The sequence below is a fragment of the Somniosus microcephalus genome, chromosome 2 (genome assembly GCF_052327205.1).
Source record: "Somniosus microcephalus isolate GS21.2 chromosome 2, FLI_Smic_1.0, whole genome shotgun sequence".
In the NCBI taxonomy this organism is placed as follows: Eukaryota; Metazoa; Chordata; class Chondrichthyes; order Squaliformes; family Somniosidae; genus Somniosus; species Somniosus microcephalus.
The window spans coordinates 212,652,764-212,669,951 of record NC_140988.1 but is presented as its reverse complement, the minus strand read 5'-3'; the positions used below and the strand labels follow the sequence as shown (position 1 = coordinate 212,669,951).

At 44.3% G+C, this 17,188-nt stretch overlaps 1 protein-coding gene across 4 annotated transcripts in view; it reads right to left on the bottom strand.

Moving 5' to 3' along the window:
* n4bp2 (NEDD4 binding protein 2) overlaps nt 1-17,188 on the bottom strand; it is a 132,896-nt gene that overhangs the window by 70,668 nt on the left and 45,040 nt on the right. For all 4 annotated transcript variants that reach the window (XM_085968984.1, XM_085968969.1, XM_085968975.1 and 1 more), the window contains exon 5: nt 9,109-9,185. In XM_085968984.1, the coding sequence (XP_085825110.1) occupies nt 9,109-9,185 (77 nt within the window). The remainder of the gene's footprint in view (nt 1-9,108; nt 9,186-17,188) is intronic.

The window sequence follows — 17,188 nt, the reverse complement described above, 5'->3', positions numbered from 1 at the left end:
GAGAGAGAGAGGGTGGAGCACACAGGGCGCGGTCGGTGCTCAAGAACCAGGCAGCGTGGAGAGGATAGAACGAGGGGAAGGAAAAGTGATACGCGCCGAAGCCGCGGGTCGCCATTACCCTGTAGAACGCTAGGAGCAGCGTGGCAGGAAGGGGAAGAAGGAAAAGCGCAGGAGGCGCCATTTTATTCCACTGGGGAAGAAGGAAAAGCGCGGGAGGCGCCATTTTATTCCATTGGGGAAGAAGAAAAAGCGCGGGAGGCGCCATTTTAAATCACTCAAGATGCCGAAGAGTGGCAGTATCACTGCTTTCGACAACGAGGTAGAAGACTGGACCACGTATGTGGAAAGAATTGAAGTGTACTGCGAGGCAAATGAGGTGGCCGATGGAAAGAAGGCGTCGGTATTATTAAATTTGATGGGCGCGAGAACGTACGGCCTATTGCGGAATTTAATTACCCCAGCTAAACCAATGGAGAAAAGTTTTGAAGAGATTGTTAATATCTTACAGGAACACCTAAACCCTGCACCGCTGCTGATAGCAGAAAGATTCAAGTTCCATTAAAGAAACCAGCACAAAGATGAGCAATGCTGACTATCTTACGGAACTACGCAAGTTATCGAAGCACTGCCAGTTCGGAGCAGGACTGGCAGACACCTTACGGGATAAGTTTGTCTGCGGACTCCAGAGTGAAGGATCCCAGAAACGACTACTTTCGGAAAAGGACCCGACGCTAGAACAGGCTTTCAGCGTGGCAGTATCCTACGAAGCAGCAGCACGGGGAGCTGCGGAAATACAACAGAAACCATAAGAATACAGCGCTAACAAAATGGCGTATGGAGCAGAAAAGTGCTATCGCTGCGGCAGAACAACCCATGACCAGAAGGACTGCTGGCTTAAGGACAAAGTATGCAGGCAATGTGGGAAAATGGGACACATAGCAAGAGTCTGCAGGTCGGGAAAGAAAACCAACACTACAAGAACTACTAAGGAAAAGTACAAGAAAGTAAAGAAATTGACAGACAGTAGTTCGGAAGATCAGGAGAGTGATAAGGGCTCCGGGAGCAGGAGACTAAGCTGTCTAAAGTTATACAACGTGATCGCAAAGGAGGATCACCGAACCATTTGGGTCACCCTCATGATAGCAGGGTCCCCAGTAAAGATGGAATTGGACACCGGATCAGCCCTAATTGTCATGAATCGACGAGACTATGAGCGGCTATTCTCACACATACCCTTGAAGGACACGTCCATTGTATTGAAGACATACACGGGGCAAAAAGTCTACCCCAGAGGAAAAATAAGGGTGCCAGTTGAATACAACGGCAAGGAAGCACAGAAACTGTATCTATATATACTACCAGATGGAGGACCACCATTATTGGGACGTGAATGGATCCGAAAAATACAATTGGATTGGCATTCCATTCAGGCGCTAACTGTGACTGATAAAAAGGATGATGACGTCACACCTGGACGACTGTCAAAAATTCTAACTGACGCGAAAGAGGTGTTCCAACAAGGACTTGGGACTCTAAAAGGAGTAACGGCAACGATAAAAATCGAAGATAACGCAAACCCAAAATTTTTTGCGGCCAGACCGCGATCCACCCAGCCGTTGAAGCAGAGCTGGAGTCTGGAGCGTTCGGGTGTGCTGTCCAAGGTGGACTGGAGTGAGTGGGCCACACCCATCGTTCCTGTAATGAAGAAATCATTGAGCAGCACGCCTGGGGAACCGAAGAAGGTTCGCATCTGTGGGGACTTCAAGGTAACTGTGAACCCAGTCCTGCACACAGTACAATATCCACTTCCACGGATAGAAGATATTTTCGCCTCACTATCTGGAGGGAAACGCTTTACAAAGATTGATCTGGCCCAAGCGTATCTACAAATGGAGGTGGAAGAATCGTCTAGGAAATACCTCACGATAAACACTCACAAAGGCCTTTACCAGTACAATCGTCTGGTATTCGGGGTAGCATCAGCCCCGGCTATTTGGCAGAGGGCGATGGAACAAGTCCTGCAAGGGATCCCGGGGACCCAGTGTTATTTGGACGATATCCTGGTTACGGACGAAAATGACAGTGAACACCTTGCCAACCTGGAGCAGGTGCTCACGAGATTACAGGAATATGGGCTACGAGCCAACCGCCCCAAATGAGAGTACTTCAGGAGACAAATCTCGTATTGTGGCCACATGATTGATGAGGAGGGGTTGCATAAGTCGCTGGACAAGATTGAGGCTGTAGTCAAGGCTCCAGCACCGGAAAATGTGTCGCAACGGAGGTCGTTCCTCGGGTTGGTGAACTACTACCATAAGTTCTTGCCGAATTTATCTACAATTCTGCACCCACTGAACGCCCTACTGCAAACTGGAGTAACATGGAAATGGAGTGATGAGTGTAAGCGTGCCTTTCAGAAATGTAAATGCCTAATCACTTCAAAAGAAGTATTGGCCCACTACAATCCAACACTACCGATTCGGTTAGCATGTGATGCGTCTCCTTACGGCATCGGAGCGGTGCTGTCACACAAATTCCCTGACGGTTCAGAGAGGCCAATAGCCTTTGCGTCGCGCTCGTTAACCTCAGCCGAGCGTAACTACGCCCAGATTGACAGGGAGGCCCTCAGCCTGGTGTGGGGGGTGACGAAGTTCAATCACTATCTGCACGGGCAGAAATTCACCCTACTGACTGATCATCAGCCCCTGGTCTCCATTTTTAACCCAAAGAAGGGCGTTCCGGTGATGACGGCGCAACGGCTGCAAAGATGGTCACTTTTTCTAGGGGCACATCAGTATGACATAGAGTACAAGGGTACGAAACAGCATGGAAACACTGATGGGCTGTCGCGCCTACGGTAGAGGAAGCACCCGCAGTGGACCCTGTTGAGATATTCCATGCGACCATAGTCGAATGTCTACCCGTTACAAACTCAAGTGTAGAGAAGGAAACCCGAAATGACCCGACACTCTCTCGGGTCTATGATTTGACGGTGAAGGGATGGCCAGCACATGGCGACTCACTGTTGCCAGCATTCTCGCCAAGGAGAGAACAGCTGTCAGTGTGCCGGGGGACCTTGATGTGTGGATCCCGAGTGGTAATTCCACCCAAGTTGAGAGATAGAGTGCTCAATGAGCTTCATGAGGGTCATCTGGGAGGGGTAAAAATGAAGAGCCTAGCCAGGGCGTTTGTGTGGTGGCCGGGAATCGATAAAGAAATCGAGGATATGACCAAGAGATGCACAGGATGTCAGAATGTCCAAAACGCTCCACCACAGGCCCCGCTACATCCATGGGAGTGGCCCTCATCTCCATGGCAACGGGTACACATTGATTTTGCTAGTCCATTTATGGACTCAATGTTCCTAATCACTGTGGACGCCCATTCGAAATGGCCAGAGGTCATCAAAATGTCCTCCACCACCACGGAGAAAACTGTTGCAGTCCTACGGACCATCTTCACCAGGAATGGCTTGCCAGAACAGATTTGCTCCAACAGTGGGCCACAGTTTGTGTCAGAGGATTTCCGGAGGTTTCTGAGGAATAGTGGGGTGAAGCATTATACATCTGCCCCATATCATCCAGCCACAAATGGATTGGCTGAGAGGTTTGTTCAGACCTTTAAAAAGGCCATAAAGGCAATGCATAATGACGACATACCACTACAACACAAGGTGGATAATTTCTTGTTTGCTTACCAGAATGCGACACATGCAGTCACCAACCAAGCTCCAGCCATATATTGTTCTTCAACCGAAGGCTAAGATGTCGCCTGGATTTGCTCAAACCAAACATAAGACGAGATGTTGAGGATAAGCAATTCTAGCACATAAATGAGAAGCCAACCAGGAGCTTCAAGATAGGGCAACCAGTCTTGGCCCGCAACTACCGAACAGAAAAATGGCAGCCAGGAACGATATGCACACAGCAGGGACCACTAATGTACACAGTGGACGTTGGAGAGAGCATCGTGAGACGCCATGCTGACCAGATTCTAGAGTCACAGGAACAAGCCAAACCCATACCACGAGCAGGTGCACCTGGTAATCAACCCGAAGTACAGATTGCGTCTACCTCAGAAGCAGTGGTATTGGAAGCTGACGAACCAACCAATGACAATGAGCCAGAATCAACTCCACCGCAAGAACAGGATACTCGAGAAAGGCGCTATCCAGTCAGGATCAGGAAGCCTCCTCAAAGACTGAACTTATAAATGATTATTTCAGTTGATGTATATCGTACAGAGAAAATTGTAATTGTAATTAGTTATTATTTAGTTGTTAAATGAATGTTATGTACTGTTTATCTAAAAGGGGAGGAATTGTTGTGTATGTGCCTTTAAGAGAAGAACTGATTCTATACTGCAGTACCGGCAGTGACCACCCCTGTATATAAAGCCATAGCAGGCTTCTGTATTTCAGTCTTGAATTACTCTGTTCAGTAAATACCTGTTTTATTGTTCTCCTGCAGTCTGAGTATTATTGATACCCGGACACTGCAATGCTGAGCCAAAGGAGATAACAGGAGGGGAGGTGGGTTTTAAAAAGATTCTTAAATGGAGAAGAGGGAGGTGGAGATACAGTGGGGGTTGCCGGGGAGGCGGTGGGAAGGGGAGGACCATTACCAATGTAGGTCATTGAAAACAGGGATGATGGGCAAGTGGAACAGGATGAGCTGAAGTTTATGGAGAATGGAAGAAGCAGGCGATGTTACAGAGGTGGAAGTAGGCAATGTTTGTAAAGGAGAGCTCAGGTCAAAAAGGACCAGGTAAAGAAGATGGTGGCGAGCCGCCTTCTTGAACCGCTGCAGTCAGTGTGGTGAAGGTATTCCCACAGTGCTGTTAGGGAGGGAGTTCCAGGATTTTGACCCAGTGACGATATATTTCCATGTCAGGATGGTGTGCGACTTGGAGGGGAACTTGGAGGTGATGGTGTTCCCATGTGTCTGTTGCCCTTGTCCTTCTAGGTGGTAGGTCGCGGGTTTGGGAGGTGCTGTCGAAGAAGCCTTGGCAAATTGCTGCAATGCATCTTGTAGATTGTACACACTGCAGACATGGTGCGTCGGTGGTAGAGGGAGTGAATGATTGGAACCCCATCCACCATCTTAAACAAACAGGCTGTTTTGTCCTGGATGGTGTCGAGCTTCGAGTGTTGTTGGAGCTGCACATATCTAGGCTAGTGGAGGGTATTCCATACACTCCTGACTTGTGCCTTGTAGATGGTGGAAAGGCTTTGGAGAGTCAGGAGGTGAGACACTCGCCACAGAATACCCAGCCCCTGACCTGCTCTTATAGTCACAATATTTATGTGGCTGGTCCAGTTAAGTTTCTGGTCAATGGTGGCCCCCAGGATGTTGATGGTGGGAGATTCAATGATGGTAATGCCACTGAATGCCAAGGGGAGGTGGTTAGACTTTCTCCTGTTGGAGATAGTCATTGCCTGGCACGTGTGGCGCAAGTGTTACTTGCTACTTATCAGCCCAAGTCTAAATGTTGTCCCAGTCTTGCTGCATGCAGGCATGGACTGCTTCATTATCTGAGGAGTTGCAAATAGAACTGAACACTGTGCAATAATCAGTGAACATCCTCACTTCTGACCTTTGGATGGAGGGAAGGTCATTGCTGAAGCAGCTGAAGATGGTTGGGTCGAGGACACTGCCCTGAAGAACTCCTGCAGCAATGTCCAGGGGTTGAGATGATTGGCCTCCAACAACCACAACCATCTTCCTTTGTAAGAACGTAAGAAATAGGAACAGGGGTAGGCTATATGACCCCTCAAGCCTGCTCTGCCATCCAATTAAGATCATGGCCGATTTCAACCTCAACTTCACTTTCCCGCCCGATCCCCATAACCCTTGATTCCCTTAGAGTCCAAAATTCTATCAATCTCAGCCTTGAATATACTCAACACAGCCCTCTAGCGTAGAGAATTCCAAAGATTCACAACCCTCTGAGTGAAGAAATTCCTCATCTCAGCCCTAAGTGGCCGGCCTCATATCCTGAGACTACGCCCCCTAGTTCTAGACTCTCCAGCCAGGGGAAACAGCCTCTCGGCATCTTGTGCTAGGTATCTCAGTCAGCGAAATACTCCAAGGATCCATCCTTGGTCCCCTTTTCTTCCTCATCTACATGCTGACCCTTGGCTACATCTTCCACAGACATGGAACCACTTTCCACGTGTAGGCTAGATCTGACACCCAGATCTACCGCTCATTAACTTCTCGCAACACCTCCATTACCTCTGTGCTGTGAGATTGTTTGTCCAACATCCAGTCTTGGATGAATCTCAACTTCAATATCGGGAAGCAACCGTCATTGGCTTCCGCCCCAAACTACACTCCCTTGCCACAGATTCCATTTTCTTCTCTCAGGCTGAACCTTATGGTTAGCAACCTTAGCATTCTATTCGACCCAGAGCCGAGCTTCAGACGCCATGTCCTGTCCATCACTAAGACCGTTTACAATACTAACCACCTCTATCTCTCTGCTGCTGAAATCCTTTGTCAACTGTACACTTGACTACTCCAACACTCTTCTTGCTGGCAGCACATCCTCCACCTTCTACAAACTCCAACTTGTCCATATCTCTGCCCTGCACTAGCTCCTATTCAGAAATCACCCCAACCTTCAATCTAAGCTGGCTGCCCATCTTCCAATGCCTCAAATTTTAAATCCTCATCAACTTCCCCTATAGCCTTACCCCACCCTAACACCACAACCTCCTCCAGCCCCATACCACTCCCCAAACACTCCTTTCCTCTGGCTCCAGCCTCTAGTGCATCTTTCCCTCCCTTCACGTCACTGCTAGCGGCAGAGCCTGCAACCATCTGTGTCCTGTCTGGAAAACTCTTCCTACACCATTCAATTCTTCTCTCCTTCTTTAAAAATCTCCTCAAACCCCATCTCTTCAGCCAAACCTTTGGTCAGCCCTCCAAAGCTCTCCATTCCCAGTTTGGCATCCATTTTCCATCTACTTAGCTGTGCACCTTGGGTTTTTTTTTTACATTAAATTCAAGTGCTGTTGTTAATCATTAATGTCATTTTATATTTCCCTGTGGACATTGCCCATTCTAATATAGGTGGTGTGGTTTTGACAGCCTCCAGTTATGACTTTCAACTGATCTGATTATTAATATGAACCAATCTCCAATCCCAGTGATTAAAAAACCATTTTTTTTTATTGTATAATACTGACAAGCTGATGCATTGGGTTGAAAAGCTGACGATTGGTACGCATGTTTGTGTTGCAAGGGAATGTGAGAGTACACGGTACACTATCTGGGCAGATTTTATACAGCACATGCAAATTATATGTGGTATCCAGGATATGCAACAGGAAAAAAAATTTAAATAATTTTTTGTACAAGCTTCAAATTTTACAGAAGCAACTTATGGTGCGAGACCACTACATTTCACAGCATCTTAGCAGTTATATGTAGTGAAAAGCTTAAGTCATATGATCTGACATTTTGACTGTGATAGCACAAACTTAACATAAATGAAACCACTCTCTATACAGAGGAAACCTGAAAAGTGCCACCATTTTAACCTACAAACTGCTCTTTAAATGGTGCAATTTTGCCATGCTTTGTTAGAACATTGTTTTTTGGATGACTTTGGATGTGATTGCTTTGGAGAGGGTGCAGAGAAGATTCACCAGGATGTTACCTGGGATGGAGCGCCTCAGCTATGAAGAGAGGCTGGACAGGCTGGGGTTGTTTTCCTTGGAGCAAAGAAGGCTGAAGGGGGACCTGATTGAGGTGTACAAAATGATGAGGGGCATAGATAGGGTAGATAAAGAGGAACTTTTCCCCTTAGTAGGGGGGTCAATAACAAGGGGGCATAGATTCAGGGTAAGGGGCAGGAGATTTAGAGGGGATTTGAGGAGGAACTTCTTCACCCAGAGGGTGGTTGGAATGTGGAACTCAATGCCTGAAAGGGTGGTAGAGGCAGGAACCCTCACAACATTCAAGAAGCATTTGGATGAGCACTTGAAATGCCATTGCATACAAGGCTATGGACCAAATGCTGGAAAATGGGATTAGACTGGACAGGGATGGATGGGCGGCGCAGACACGATGGGCCGATGGGCCGAAGGGCCTCTTTCTGTGCTGTAAAACTCTATGACTCTATGACTATGACTTCCAAGCATTCCAAGTACATAATAACATTTTCAACACCAGCAAAAAAAAAAGAATTGTTAATGTACCTTTGGGATTATTACTGTTTGGTTGGATTGTTTGCAAAACATCTGAAGTGTTCCTCTGATGTGGATCTTACTGTTCAGGCACCAAAAATACCATTTTGAAAGTTGTTTTACCACTTCAGCTTGGCTCAGCTGATAGCACTCTCACCTCAGTCAGAAGGTTGTGGGGATTCCACTCCTGGATTTAAGCACACTCTTTAATGGCGTACTACACTATCAAAGGTGCCATCTTTCAGAAGAGATGTTAAACCAGGGCCCTATCTATTGGCTCAGATGAATATAAAAATATCATGGAATTATTCAACCAGATCCAGGGAGTTCTCCCAGCATTCATTCTTCAACCAACACCACCAAACACAAATTGCCTGGTCATTTAATTAATTTATTATTGGTGGGACCTTGGTGTGTGCAAATCGGATGTAGAGTTTCCCTACATAACAATAGTGACTTTACTTCACAGGTAATTATTGGATGTGAAGCGCTTTGGGTCACAGAATCACAGAAACCCCACAGTGCAGATAGAGGCCATTTCGGCCCATCGAGCCTGCACCGACACATATCCCACCCGATCCCCGTAACCCCCACACCAACACGTAACCCCACGTATTTAATCCCCCTAACACTAAGGGTCAATTTATCATAGCCAATCAACCTAACCCGCACATCTTTGGACTGTGGGAGGAAACCGGAGCACCCGGAGGAAACCCACGCAAACACGGGGAGAATGTGCAAACTCCACACAGACAGTCACCCGAGGCCGGATTCGAACCCGGGTCCCTGGCGCTGTGAGGCAACAGTGCTAACCACTATGCCACCCAAGTTATTTACTTTCCTTCAGGTCATGAGCAAAGTAACTAGTGTTGCCATAACTTCACATCACCAAGACGGGAAAAAAGTAATCTCACCGTTCAAGCTCCCGTGGTTTAAACTTCCACCAGGTATCTGGTTCACGAAATACAACTTTATAGTTGTGTTTAAAAGCCTGTACAAAACAAGTAAAAGAAGTCAAAATATGTGATAAAATAAGTTGAGACAAGCAATTGCAGTTTTAACAGACATCTCACATCTTAAAATATCTTAAGAACTCTGAGTTTTCAATAAAGGCAGATGCTGGTACATTTATGTAATACTTCTATATTACACACACACATTCTAATACTAATAATATTAAAAATTGCATTCTGAAGAATTATTTTTATACTCTGCTTAAAAATGGATCTCCCATGTCGCTGCTCATGGCAAGTTGGAGATCCTATGCCCTACAACACACAATTTTATCAGGACCACAGATTTACAGTAAATTAATTACATCTAATTCTGTTTATTACATATTCCAATTTTTCCTTCTGCTTTCGGTCAAATTCTGCAACTCTGTCCAATATTCGTGAAAACCATAAATGACCTACATTGATTATTACTTGTTCCTTAATTTATGTATTTGATTTTTCATCGCTTAACTTTATTTATTCACACAACTTAACCATATTTTTTCCAAACGATTTTAAAACCAGCTGCCGCGTAAATTTAATAACTTTTTTTTAGGTATAAAGAGAAAGATAGATTTGTATGGACAAATGAGTACAGCAATTTTTTTTTAAACTTATGTTGAGAATTCAAAAGTAACCATTGCTTATAAAGATATATGCAGCTGGGCTACCTATTTTATTTAGCTGCTTTAAGAAAAACACTAATTATTTGCAATCCAGCAAGCAATTAAAAACACTTGCTTCAAGGGAATCTAAAAATGAGACCACTGAAACCAGTTTCCGAGATGTGTTGTGTACTTGTGCCAAAATAAGTTGACCTTGCAGGATAACAGATGCTTAACACTGGCTGGCTGCATTGAGCAGCACTGAGCCCAACAGGCCTCTACGCTCAATAATGTAGAGAATGGGCACCTGATACTTTGAAAGTACATTAGGGGCTGGATTTTCATTGAGGAGTCGGGTAGGAGGCGGGACTACAACTTTTGGGGTTGTAGTCCCGCCTCCATCGAGTTCTAGCCAACCCACGCAATTTTGACTTGATTGACCTTGTTGAGCCCGCCCAGCGGGCTCAGCAGGCCAATTAAGGGCCACCCGGCAACAGGTGACGTCACAGATTGATATTTCATCTGTCAAGACCTTTTGACAGATGAAGTATCAGTGTTTTCACAGCTGTTTGAAGCTGTCAAACACTGACAATCTGTACTCTAAGTTAATTCCTACCTCTCGGGATGATTTAGAGATCTCCCCAGAACAGAAAGCTGAATGCTGGAACTTTTGACAGATCGCGGCCATTCTGCTTTCTGTGCCGGTGAGATGAGGGACTCCCGATACCTGAAGGAAGACTGTAAAGATAAGTAAATGTAAGTACAACTTCTTTAAACACTTTACACACACCAAACACACTTACCTCTGCACTCATGCACCCATCACTCACCTGAACACCGGACATCTCGACCCCTCCAAGCCCTTCATCCCGACGGCCCGCCTCGCTAACCTGGCGTGGTTTGGAGCCATCGGGAATCCCACATTTCAACAATGAAAATAGGGATTAGGCTAAAAACTGCCTGTTAACAGGCAGTTAATTGGCACTAATCCCCTTCCCGCCTCAGGGAGGTGGGTCCCAGTGCGGGTCGGGTACCCGCTGTCATGAATCTTATCATACATGGAGAAATGGCTCGTGAAATAACACTGTGCGGCCAGCTGGTGGCGCAGTCCAAGGAGTATAAATACTCGGGCGTGGGCCCAGTTTGTTCAGGACATTTTTGCAACTAGAATCTCATGATTGTGAAACAGTTGATTAAAGCCTTGTTTTACACTCAAACCAAGTGCTCAGTAGTCTTTTTACATCAATTTAATCAACTGACCTGCTCCACGCTCGGAGTGGTTTTGGGAACAGACGGCTACGACTCAAACTGTAGAAGGGAACTCGGACGAAGTAATCGATCCATCATGGAGAAACTACTCAGACCCGCCCGCCTCGACCTGGACCCGAATTCACTTGCAGCTGCTAAGGTATGAAAACACTGGTATCCTACCTTCAGCAACTTCCTTGAGGACTGTGGCGAGAATGTTCCTAATAAGTTATGAATGCTTGCCAATTATGTATCCCCTCATGTGTTTGACTATATCGAAGACTGTGTAGACTATGATGCCGCTATCCAAATACTACAGCTACTATATGTTAAGGCCCTAAACAAAATTTTTGCTCAGCATCTACTGGCCACAACTCGACAACAACCCGTAAATCTGTTTTAGATGTTGCTATAAGTTCAATGACATCAGCAAATCTTGAGATTTTTAAAAATCTTGCCACATAAGGAGCCTCCTCCAATATCATATTTAGCACAAGATTCATTACTGCTTCCAATACTAGATTAAATAAATCAGGCAACAGTGTGCATCCTTGTCTCACCCCAACTGTTGATCTAAACCAATTCATCAGTTTCCTATCAACTCCAACAGCTCTCATGGACTTATTATAGATGTTTTCCATCAATCTAACACATTTCTCAGGAATATTACACATCCTTAAGTCATGCTATATCCCTACTTGTCATACACTGTCAAAGACCTGCTTAAAATCTATGAAGTTGTTGTAACAATGAATGTTGTGTTCTAGAAATTTCTGAAATCTGTCTCATCACAAAGAGTTGATAGAAACATAGAAGATAGGAGCAGGAGTAGGCCATTTGGCCCCTCGAGCCTGCTCCGCCATTCAATGTGATCATGGCTGATCATCCAAATTCAGTACCCTGTCCCTGCTTTCTCCCCATATCCCTTGATCCCTTTAGCCTTAAGAAATCTATCCAACTCCTTCTTGAATATATTTAATGAATTGGCCTCTACTGCCTTCTGTGGTAGAGAATTCCACAGGTTCACCACTCTCTGGGTGAAGAAATTCCTCCTCATCTCTGTCCTAAATGGCTTACCCCTTATCCTCAGACTGTGACCCCTGGTTCTGGACTCCCTGACCATCGGGAACATCCTTCTTGCATCCAGTCTGTCCAGTCCTGTCAGAATTTTATAAGTTTCAATGAGATCCCCTCTCATTCTTCTAAACTCCAGCGAGTATAAGCCCAATCGACACAATCTCTCCTCATACGTCATTCCTGCCATACCAGGTATCAGCCTGGTGAATCTTCGCTGAACTCCCTCCATGGCAAGAACATCCTTCCTCAGATAAGGCGACCAAAACTGCACACAATACTCAAGGTGTGGTCTCACCAAGGCCCTGTACAACTACAGCAAGACATCCTTGTTCCTGTACTCGAACCCTCTCGCTACGAAGGCCAACATACCATTTGCCTTCTTAACCGCCTGCTGCACCTGCATGCTTACCCTCAGCGACTGGTGCACAAGGACAACCAGGTCTCGTTGCACTTCTCCTTCTCCCAATCTATTGCCATTCAGATAATCTGCCTTCCTGTTTTTGACACCAAAGTGGATAACCTCACATTTATCCACGTAATATTGCATCTGCCATGCTTCTGCCCAATCACCCAACCTGTCCAAATCATCCTGGAGTTTCTCTGCATCCTCCTCACAGCACACACGCCCACCCAGCTTTGTGTCGTCTGCAAACTTGGAGATATTACACCTAGTTCCCTCGTCTAGATCATTAATATATATTGTGAATAGCTGGGGTCCAAGGACCGATCCCTGCGGTACCCCACTAGTCACTGCCTGCCACTCGGAAAAAAAAACGTTTATTCCAACTCCCTGCTTTCTGTCTGCCAACCAGTTCTCTATCCAAGTCAATACCTTGCCCCCAATCCCTTGTGCCTTAACTTTACACGCTAATCTCTTATGTGGGACCTTATCGAAAGCCTTTTGAAAGTCCAAATACACCACATCCACTGGTTCTCCCTTATCTATTTTACCAGTTACATCCTCAAAAAAATTTCAGTAGATTAGTCAAGCACTATTTACCTTTTGTAAATCCATGTTGACTTTGTCCGATCCAGTCACTGTTTTCCAAGTGCTCTGCTATTACATCTTTTATAATGAACTAGCATTTTCCCCACTACTGATGTCAGGCTTACCGGTCTGTAATTCCCCGTTTTCTCTCTACCACCTTTTCTGAATAGTGGGGTAACATTAGCTACCCTTCAATCCATGGGTACTGTTCCAGATTCCATCGAATGGTGGAAGATGATCAGCAATGCATCTACTATTTCTAGGGCCACTTCCTTAAGTACCTTAGGATGTAGATTATCAGGCCCTGGGGATTTATCAGCCTTCAATCCCATCAATTGCCCTAACACCATTTCCCTACAAATACTGATTTCTTTCAGTTCCTCCCTTTCATCAGACCCTATGTTCCCCGACATCTCTGGGAGGTTATTTGTGTCCTCCTTTGTGAAGACAGAACCAAAATATGTATTTAATTGGTCTGCCATTTCTTTGTTCCCCATTATAAATTCCCCTGATTCTGACTGCAAGGGACCTACGCTTGACTTCACCAATCTTTTTCTCTTCACATATCTATAGAAGCTTTTACAGTCAGTTTTTATGTTCCCTGAAAGCTTACTCTCATATTCTATTTTCCACCTCTTAATTAATCCTTTGTCCTTCTTTGCTGAATCCTAAACTGCTCCCAATCCTCAGGTTTGCTGCTTTTTCTGGCCAATTTATATGTCTTCTCCTTGGATCTTATGCTATCCCTAATTTCCCTTGTTAGCCACGGTTGGGTCACCTTTTTTGTTTTATTTTGATGCCAAACAGGGATGAACAAATTCTGTAGTTCATCCATGCGATCTTTGAATGTTTGCATTGCCGATCCACTGTCAACCCTTTAAGTAACATTCCCCAATCCATCCTAGCCAACTCGCACCTCATACCATCGTAGTTTTCTTTATTTAAATTCAGTACCCAAGTCTCTGAATCAACTACTTCAATCTCCATCTTAATGAAGAATTATTTTGATTAGCTGACAAAAATAAAATCATAGCTATTTATTCCAACTCAACTAGAGTCAAAAATCTAGCAAACCACAGCCAACCAAATAATTTATTTTCAAATTCCTTTCAGCGCCATTTTTCTTAGTAACCAATTTGTAATGTCCAAAATAAAATTGTAACACAAGCACATATTGTACATTTCACAATCTCACCTATAAAATTGCTTTTTGGATCTTGGAGAGGCTTTATTAATATTTTATCATAGAATCATAGACTAGTACAGGAGGCCGCCATTCGGCCCATCGAGTCCCCACCGGCTCTTTTGAAGAGCAATCCAGTTAGTCCCACTCCCATGCTCTTTCCCCATATCCCTCATGTCTCAAAAGCCTAGACTTCGAGCAGATATGAAGTTACTAACTAGACTGACATCTCCGGTTCTGAGCAACTGTTTTATGCAGAATTCCCAGCAGTGCATCAGTAAGATTGTGTTAGTATAACGAATACAGTAACATTTCCTACATTACAACAGTGATTACACTTCAAAAAGTACTTCATTGGCTGTAAAGCGCTTTGGGATGTCTCAAGGTCATGAAAGACTCTATACAAGTTCAACTCTTTCTGTCTATCTTCTTTCTTAATTTGGCCTACCATTCAAGTTCACCCATCAGTTTCCTTACTGTGATTTTGGAATGAATAGTCTTGTATTTTTTTTTCCCCGAATAGAAATTCATCCAGTCCTTTTCTAAAATCTGCCATAGCTTTCTGTTGGCAATCTGTTCCACAATTCTATCACTCTCTTAATAAAAAGTTTCCTATTATTTGTGCCATCTCCTAGTCATAAAATCCTGAATCTGACAGAAGAACTTTCCTGGATCCAAATTCTCCATAACTGTGAAAATCTTACAAAACTCTATTTATTCCCCCTCGTCTTCCCCGTCTCCAGAGAGTAAAGTCTCAGGGTAAACAATATTGCCTCATAACTCAGCTCTCCAATTTCAGGAATCGGTCTCACTGGCTCACCGTGACAGCTCCTCCCAGTTCCATGACCTCTACCATCAAGAAGGACAAGAGCATCGACACCATGGGGGAAACCATGATCTCCAAGTCACACACCATCGTGATTTGGATGTATACTGTTGTTCCTTTATAGCTGCTTGGTCAAAATCCTGGAATTTTGAACCTAAAACCATCATGGAAGCATCATCACCGTAAAGACTGCAGCAGTTCAAGGAGAAAGTCCATCATCACCGCCTTTGCAGGGCAACTAGGAATGGGCATAAAATACAGCCTTGCCAGAGTTGTCTACATCCCAAGAAGTAAAAAATTTGAATTGCAAAACAATCAATGCTAATAGAAAATGTATTTTCTCCTTAGAAAATCCAACACACATCTTGGCACTGTACACATTTGATTTACCAAATAGTTTGAAAATTCCAGAAATGCCCCTTACTTCACACAGTGCTACCATACCCTGGGACTTTCCTCACCCCAGCCAAACTTCATAACTTCCTGCCCGACTACTGCTAGATTCTAGGAATTGCAGAGTAAATCAAACTTCACGTTCCACTCCCTAGTGTTACCAAACTAAATTATACCAATGCCGAGCAATGCCTTAACTGCTGCTAAAACCCACAAATACTCACTGCTGCTAATCTGCACATAACTACCTCTGATTTGATATATATTGCCTACCATCTTACTTTGCATTGTGGGCCTTATAAAAGATTAGGTAAAAATTAGATGAAGAATAATATACTAATCAAGGCCATTGATTTATAGTTTTCACAGAAGAATAAATACAGCAGGATCCGAATTCCGAGTATCCATTAAAAATTCCAGAATACCACGCAATAAAAACTGAATTGAACTTGTTCAATCACCATAAATCAGTGGTCCTGTGGCTGTGATAATACATTGTGCATTGCAAGGCACACAATCCTGATTATAAAAAAGGTATCCTGCAACTTATTGTGAGCACAGGAGATGCATCATACACACACAGAGAACAACTGTGGAATCTAAATTCAAGTGGGCTGACCTTATAATTTGTAAATGATGGTTAAGATCTGCTCCACAAGTGGAATATAATGGCATTACATGGTTCCTCGTGCTCCATTTATACCACACGTTGGGCAAGTAATTAACATGACTAAAGTTAAAACATAATTATACATGGAACCCAACTAATGTGACTGTAAAATGGGCTCTCTCTCATCCACAGTATCATCTTTTGTGAATCTTAAGTTACAGTTATTACCATAACTGGAATACACAAAGTCCAGTGAGAAAAGGCCATACAACCTGCTCCACCCAAAGTCCATGTATGATTATTTGATCATGGACATCCCCCAACTGTCAATCCCCTTTTTAAAAGGAACATTACATTTTTCCCCTACCGCCCCTGAAAAAAGTTTAGTAGTGTTAATAGCTCCATAACTTACAGATCTTAATAATGTATATCCTATTAAAAAAGTTAATTAAGAGGTTAAAACATATTTCACATGAGATGGGGGTTTATGACCAAAATGACTGTGCAGAGATTGGCTTGTTTGTCCACAAACATTCTCAATAGCTTCCCGCCTACCCCAGGTTGTGTTGCAGGGGCTTATTCCATGATGGTACCCAATAACAATGCATGTTGTATTGAAGCATCAATTTTACTGTTTGTGTGATATACTTTGTGATTTGGTTCCACTGCAGCTGCAAACAGTGAGTGCTGATTACTGTGTTATGTGGTGTAGGTTTAGAAATGTATGCATTCATATTCTCTTAACAACTTGTATTTATATAGCACCTTAGAATCATAGAATGGTTACAGCACAGGAGGCCGCCATTCGGCCCGTCGAGCCCGTGCTGGCTCTCTGCAAGAGCACTTCAGCTAGTCCTACTCCCCCGCCCTTTCCCCGCAGCCCTGCAGATTTTTTTCCTTCAGGTACTTATCCAATTCCCTTGTGAAAGTCACGATTGAATCTACCTCCACCACCCTCAGGCAGTGCATTCCAGATGCTGCGTAAAAAAGTTTTCCCTCATGTCGCCTTTGGTTCTTCTGCCAATCACTTTAAATCGGTGTCCTCTGGTTCTCGACCCTTCCGCCAATG